We start from the raw sequence: 7,749 nt of genomic DNA, 5'->3' as shown, positions 1-7,749 counted from the left end.
AACAGTCTGCCAGCGGAGGTGATTCAAGCACCTACATTGAACACCTTCAAGAGTAAATTGGATGCTTATCTTGCTGGGATCCTATGACCCCCTGACTTCCTGCCCTTTGGGCAGGGGGCTGGACTCGATCTCCTGAGGTCCCTTCCAGCCCTAATGTCTATGAAATCTATGAAAGATGCACATGCCAAACAAAATGTTTTTGTGTGCCATGCTCTGCAGTGTATGCCAGGGGCTGCTTACTCCTGGAATATAGAGGATAATAGCCTACCTGCCTAGGAGCACTGAGCCAGCTGATGGGGATGATTGGCTGGCCTTGGAGAAAGTTAAAGGCTCCCAGAGAGATGGCACTGGAGAAGAGGGATGCTGAGAAGAAAGGCAACAGCGCAGCACAATGGTGAAGCCCTTGCCCTGGATAGGAGAAGAAGTGGGGATTTTATTTATTTTTTGTTATTCTGTTTAGTCTGAGGTGGGAAAGGGGAAAGGCTGGCTCCTGGGCCAGGCTAGTGGAGGTGCAGCTTGCTACACTACCAAACAGATTAAACTCCACAGAGCTTAACCACCACACTTTCTGCAGCTTCACCAAAATTAGATGCCAGTACCCTTGTCTGGTAGCTGACATCAGTGTGATATGTGTTTACTGTGTGGTACTGGGAACTGGCTGGGAATATGGCATATGATCATTGTACAACCTCTAATAACGGGGAGGAAGCAAGTCTTCAACTAGTATGGTTAATGCATCAGGTTAGTACCTGCACCCAGTGAGCTTGGCTTGGTGAGGCATATGCTCCAGCCCAATAACAACAGTAGTATTGCTGTCTTGGGAGATGCAGGCAGCATGTGAGGAAGTTCTAGGTTAGCTGCAAATGAGAGCACTAACCTCATACGATAACATAAAAAGATGCAGCTTCTTTAACCAAAGAAAAGAAAAATATTCTCCAGACTCTTTTCTTCCATAAACGTCCAGTAAATGTCAGTTCTCCTCTTATGCTCTCTGACAAAGCCACTTTTGACTTGAGAAAAGTTTCTTCGTTGTTGCCATAGGCAGATGTCACTGTTTTACTGTGTTTAGTAAATTATTTCACTTTTCTTTGCAACCATAAGGGATTTGAATTCATTCCCCTTTCCTTCCCTTCCACCCCCTGCCCCTCCCTTAACTAATGAAGCTTGAGAATCTTCCATAATCTCAGGTTTTAGGCATATACCTTTTAGTTCTTATGCTTTAAATACGGGTTTTAAAGATAAAGGATGCAGAAACAAGCTATGTTTACACTGGTATAATTTGCTCCTTTTTTGTACAGGAATGAACATTACATTGGGATCTGGAGCAGACAAACAGCCAGACTACTGGCTACTATTACATTGTCTGACCTTGAGGGTAGTGTGGGTAGATAGAGCTGTGAAGACATACTCCGTTGTGTAGTTACACCAGGTTTTTTGGTTTTTGCACTTCAGAGTAGAGTGACTTACACTGCCATAAGTCTACACACCATTATCTACTCAACTTCTGTCCTGGTATAATAGCAGATCATACCAGTGCAAATGTGTCGTGTATCCATGCCCAGAGTCTGTCAATCTGGGTCTACCATTGCTGGCTCTTGGTGCCTGTCACCTTGCTGTATACCTTGTCTGGCACTGGATGGCTTCATGCAAATTCAGATTGTATATGAATTTTTTAAGGAATCCCTAATCCCAGACCCTGGAGGAAGAGATGATAGGATTTCAGTTAAAGGGGAGGGGAGACAAGTAGAGGATTCCAGGAGTCACATGGGGATGATAAAACTACTTAAAGCCTCCATAATGAGCTTGAGGACACATGATTGATTGCAGGATATTAATGACTTCAAGTTTAATTTTGCCTGCCTTTGACTTGTGAGGTGTCCTGGCTACTAGAGGTCAGCTGTGCTACCTGATGCCATAATAATGTAACACCACACTATCCAGTCCGATTAAAGTAGCTCAATCAGGGCACCTAGCATACCTCCTGCTTTGTATAGTCATCACAGTTGACCAAGCTGGGAAAGAGTCTTGCTCTGTTGTTTACTACCCTTTCTAATTTTTCTGTCTGCTGAATGAGTTTTCTATGGTGGCTATACTGTGTAATACCTAGCTTGGAAATTAATGGCCCTTGCAGGCTTGATTTATTCCTAACTTTTCTAAATCGTCCACTTACACATGCCCCCCACAGCTTGTTTTGGTGATCTAGGCCAGTAGTTTTCAACCTGTAGTCCACAGATTGTCAAAGGGGTCCGCAAAAGATTACTATGATCAGTCAAAACTATGTGGATACGCACACTTACAATTCAAAAAGGTCCACACCTCCATTTAAAATTTTTTAGTCGTCTGCAAATGAGAAAAGATTGAAAACCAGTGGGCTAGAAGTTAGAGTTCATGTGGGTCTTTTTATTTTTAATACTTGTAGTTGGGGGGGTCGTATTTTTGTTTGGTTTTGTTTTTAATTAAGGCTTCATGTTTGTGTCACAGGAAATCACTTTAGTTGCATCTGTCTGATGTATTTCTCTACTTGCTTGTATTTGGCCTTGCAAGGCTAGTAGAATGCTTCAGTAACTAGTTAAAAGCTGCTTCAGCAAATATATTCTGCATTCATATCTGCTTGACTGATGTGGCCAATGTTTGAATTGTGCCTATGGTTTTGTTGCAGGAGCGTGTGAATTTAGCAAGGCAGATCGAGAAGATGGAATATTACAACAGTAGAGCAAGGCAGCATAACTCCTGGTTCCAGCAGGCTGCAGAGGCTCTCGAAATCGATCTGGATGATGATGTCCTTATAGGCAAGTAGAGATGATTGTAAGCGTGCTTGGCTGGACCATGGAACTGTCCATCCATGTCTACGACACTTCTTGCCCTCTGAGAGGCTGGTGTGGCATAAAAGGAAGATGCTAGTTAGTTTGATGCTAGTTAGTACAGTACATTGCTCTATACCTTGTCAGAGCAATAAAAAACTCTTCTGTAAAGAAGGCAAACAGGGCTAGTGCAGTGGTTCACAATTGCAGGAGATAAGGTAGAGAGAGGCAATGCTTCTGACAAAAAAAAAAAAAGTCAGCTGCAGGGCTTGAGCTAAGGTTTCATGGGCTTCTGACACAGCTCAAACTGACACATTTTCCTGGCATTTCTCAACCGAGCTTTGCCTCTTTGGTGACAGCAGAAGCATGGAGAATCTCTTTGCTGCTTTCCTCGTGTGGAAACAAAACCATTCCTCCTTTCCGTTGTAGAAAAGACAAAACAAGGTGCATACATGTCTTGTGGGCTAAGTGAACTGGACAAATGGACAAACTCCTAGATTCAAACAGCTAAAGATGTCTTTTGTTGCTAGAAATGGCTGAAATGCAGCTTTCAGAACTATTCTTTTGTCAGAATACTGGGATTTTGCTGAAAGAACTATTCTTCAATTATGTCTGCTTTCTGCAGAAAAGTTCATCTTATTTTCAGGTTTTTGATGAAAAGTTGAGGGTTTTTTGTAGAAAGAAAAGGGCATTTTCCTGTTAATGCTATGCAGTACTATTTTTTTTTCCTTTCAGGGAAGAACTTTATATAATTGTTTGGAAAATAACAATAGTTTACTTAAACATTCACCATTTTAAAGTTTTCAATTTAAAATGCTGTATTCCACACTCTACAAGAGAGAATTTGGGGATCTTGTTACTTTAATTTGTTTTTGCTTCATGCCATCATCTGAAAGCTGTAAGGGTATGTGTACCTATTTTTGAATATAATTTTGAAAAGCTGCGTGGTGTTCCATCAGTATGGATTGATTTGATGGGCTTTTCTCCCCAAGTCAGTCTGAAGCAATTTCAGAGGACTGTTGGCAGAGTACCTTGTGCTTGAACTGCAAGTGTGCTGCTGTATATCTAGCTTCCTTAGTTTTGTAGTTTGTTTGGATTCACTTAAAATGTCTATAAAGGTATAGACATCCTTGGAAGATGTACAGACATGACTGATTATTTCCAGACTATCTTGTGAGCAAACACTAATCAGCTCTTTACCCAACCCAGAGAGATAATTAGCCCTTTGCCGTCTGTTTTGGCATAATCTAAAAACGCTGAAAAAATAAAGCGGACATGCTGTTTTGAAACCTAATGCAGGACTCTCATAGAGTACTTGTAATAATCATCCTGTACCTTGGTAGCTAAATGTTTTAAGGTTAGAGGGTTCTTTATTTCTTCCACAGCTTGCTGCAGAAAACTTAAAATCTCAGTCACCTTCTTTAAAATGATCAAAACATACTTACCCACTGAGCTACCCTGATTCTCTGTAGCTTTGATGTCCCTTTAGTTTAATGGACGTTCTGCTCAGCTAAGTGTTACCGTTATTTCTTTCTAGTTCAGGTCTCGTATTGGTTTGGGTCTGTCCATCAAAGGTTTTATATGGCCTTTATGACCATAATATTAATGTAGCTCACTGCTCTCTATGTATTTGTCATCACAATGCCCGTGGGAGATGGGAAAGGACTTGTGGAATGGGAAGCAAAGCCCATGAAGGCTATGAGATTTGCCCAAGGTTGTATAGGAAGCCTGTGACTGAGGAGGTAATTGAACTCAGGGCTCCCAAGTCCAAGGCAGGTACCTTACTGTAACCAAGCACAAGTCATGCTCTGTTACTTACAGGAGCGTTGGGAAGCAGCAGAGCAGCCTGCAGGTGGCTAAACTCCCAATCAGGCACAACTCCCTGATTGAGAACAGGGCCCAGCTGTTTAGGATAAAAGCAGGCCCTGAGCTAGCAGCCAAGGGGAGAACAGCACCCAGCTGGGGCTGCTGCTCATGTAACATCTTGGAGGTTCAGGGGAGGAACTGTGGGGATGGCTGGAGGCTCCTAAAACTAAAACCTAAAACTACCCCCTGCTGGGGTTGCATGGTGTGGGGCTGCTGGTGGCGGCAATCTCTAGGAAATTACACACCTGGGCCTTCTCAGTGAAGGGCAAGTATGAGACACCAGAAAGCTTCAGCCCCCGCTGCCTTGTGGGTTACCCCGTGGAGGGAAAGGCTACAGGAGCACACCCTGAAGACAAAACAAGGGCCCAGGTTACTGCATGGAGCCTGAGGGAGGGTCCTGGTCAGGTGAAGGGGCTAGAGACAATCCAGGTGCACAGTGAGGCCTGAAGCACATAAAGGGAGCCAGGTGTGAGGCTCCAGTGGGGTGGGATTGAAACCCAGTGTCGGGCAGGGGATTGAGGCCCCAGAGTGGGGGCATGAGGGGACCGAGAGGTCCCAAGCCAGGCAGGGAGCCTGAAGAAGAGGGTAGGACTGGGAGCCCAGTGTGAGGGCACGGGAGTGTGAGTCCCAACACGAGGCACTGGAGTACAAGTCCCAGTGTGAAGACACTGGATTATAGGCCAGGTGTTAGGCCATGGATGCCATCTGCAAGGCATGGGACACGGTATAAGGGGAGGTTCAGAGCCGTGTATATAGGCCCTTGGCATCAGGGCAGGTAAATGGGCAGCCTCCTGCCTGGTTAACATCTTCTAATTAGTATCATCGAAGGTGTGACAGGCAAGGTAGGTGGGTGGTTAGCCCCAAGACAAGTGTGTGGACCAACTACTCAACCAGCCCCGGGATGCCCACTTGTTACACTTACCCACTAAGCCACCCTTATTCTATTCTGTTATTGAGAAGCCAGTGGAAAACAGTTCAGCAATCAGGAATGTCCTCAATTTTATGTTATTGATGGCACCCGGAATTGAAAGGAGGCTTGACCATCCAGAACCATGCATCTTTGGAAAGTGCCCTGTGAGTCGGGGTTGCTCAAAAGGGTAGAGATATAATCAGGATATTTTATGACTGTGGTATCTAAAGATATAGTATATTACTTAACTGTTGCAATAAAAGCTCTTGTAGAATTGTAGAAAATTAGGGTTGGAAGGTTTTGTGATGTATTTTGTAAATCCTTGGTTTCTGTCTGAAGGGGGAAGATCTAGTGAACAAGAAGAGAGTAAGCAGCAGAAGATGCTGAAAGGAATGAAAAAACATCTGAAACATCTGCTATCTCAACCACTGTTTAAAATCCTTATGAAGACCAAATATCCAACACAATCTGGAAAGCTACTTCTCCCTTGGTCACCAGTGAGCAGTTCGGAATCTGCTTTGAGCACTGTATCAAAACAACAAGCCAAGAGGAAGAAAAAGAAAAGGCTGATTACAGATGAATTGGAGAAATGATTTTTTAAGACAGTTAGGAGTGGGAGAGAAAGGGGTGGATCTCATGCCTATTAGTGACTGTGTTTAAACAGTCCTGGTGGAGATTGGGCAACAAAATATTTGGCACTAAGTGGATGGAAGTTCTAGCCAAATAACTTTTAAGTATTCCAGATTGTAAGATAGTGCAAGACATGCTTGAAAATTGAGCTAAAGGCAGTTGTTAACATGAGAACTGTAATTAACTGATTCGTCATGAATGTCAGAACTCCTGTTTTTTCTAATTTTATTGACCTTTTATTCTAAAGTTTATAATGAAATATATTTTTGGAAAATGTTATGAACAGGACTTTGTTTATATGATGGGTAAAGTTACTGGGTTGAATTAATTCCAGTTGCAGGTCCAGTAATTACAGTGATTCTGGACCTTTTAAGTTTTCCAAGAGCAGGTAGACAGTGGAAGCATGCATGTGGCTGAGCTGTGGATTTCTATCCACTGCTAACTTGATGCTAGTGTACAGTTTGGCTTCTGCAGGTACCAGTTCAACAAGACAACATAAACAGAGTAGTGTTACCAGTGAGCCTCCAGCTCTGGTTAAGGGAAGATTCACCTCTGCAAAGAAAGAGCCTATCTGTAGCAGTTTAATTTTTCAGCTCTCTCTCTTCTCCCCACCCCCTCACCTTGGGTGTGTAATTTCATTTGTCCCTTGCTGATGTGTGTTTATGTAATGTGCAACAAAGTCAGGATTACAATGGGCTGGAACTGACCTTGGAAGAATACTAATCAAGATACATTTCTTAGGGGAAATGTTGAGATGCTGTATTTTATTTTTGTTCAGACTTAGCATCACTTAACTTTCAAGCTTTCATGGCCCCTGTTTTTGTGTGAAAGTGCATGTATGCTATAAAATACATGTATGGCATAGTAAAATTTAAGATTGACATTTTATCATTTTTTACCCAAGTGAAAATAATTCTTTAAATATCTTAACGATCTCAGATCAGAAAATGTGTTTTAATTAAAGTACATATTATATATCTTAGCAAGAAAACACTTGTAGACCTGTGTCCGTTCTTACTCCCTTCACAATCCAGGTTCTTATGTGACTAGCTGATGTCTCCTAACATTAGCAGAGAAGAGTTTGTAAGGAGGAAGGATTTAAAGAAATTAAAAGTTTGAGAGTGCCTGAGAGAGATGTTTTCCCTGGGAAATCAGGACTATGTGTTAACAGAAACAGTTTGCCCTGAGTAAAGGAGTTGTGTTGGCTGTCCTGCCTCAGGAGCAGCCCAGAGAACAAATCTGACTTGCAATTACTCCCCTCTTTCTCTAAAGAAGGAAACATGTACTTCACCCCTTGCTCGGAGGACTAATTCAGCTGGCAAATGATGAGCTTGGGTTTCCATCTTCTGTCTACCTGCCTGCTTACACTGGAGAAATGTTTGGTAAGCAGCTCCTAAAGAAACATATGAGGAAACCTTGACAGAGCAGGGGACTTACTTTTTCTGGTAACAATTTAATCTGATTATGCAGTGTAGATTGGTTATAGATGAAACTGTTTCAACTTTGCATGTCTGGCAGGACATAGCATTGTTTTACTTTAAA

The 7,749-nt window shown here is 42.6% G+C and overlaps 1 protein-coding gene across 3 annotated transcripts in view; it reads left to right on the top strand.

Annotated features, from left to right (window-relative positions):
• DDX24 (DEAD-box helicase 24) overlaps nt 1–6,486 on the top strand; it is a 20,643-nt gene extending 14,157 nt beyond the window's left edge. For 2 of the 3 annotated variants that reach the window (XM_019552450.1, XM_019552451.1), the window contains 2 exons: nt 2,660–2,789; nt 5,917–6,486. In XM_019552450.1, coding sequence (XP_019407995.1) covers nt 2,660–2,789; nt 5,917–6,170 — 384 coding nt within the window. In that variant the 3' untranslated portion in view covers nt 6,171–6,486. Of the gene's footprint in view, nt 1–2,659; nt 2,806–5,916 lie in introns of all 3 variants that reach the window. The other variant, XM_019552452.1, reaches the window with a different exon arrangement.
• Nucleotides 6,487–7,749: the final 1,263 nt, after the last annotated feature.

The sequence above is a fragment of the Crocodylus porosus genome, unplaced genomic scaffold, assembly GCF_001723895.1.
Source record: "Crocodylus porosus isolate Cpor-Errol unplaced genomic scaffold, CroPor_comp1, whole genome shotgun sequence".
Lineage (NCBI taxonomy): Eukaryota > Metazoa > Chordata > Crocodylia > Crocodylidae > Crocodylus > Crocodylus porosus.
The sequence above is the reverse complement of the archived record's forward strand: the minus strand, read 5'-3'. Positions and strand labels throughout refer to the sequence as shown.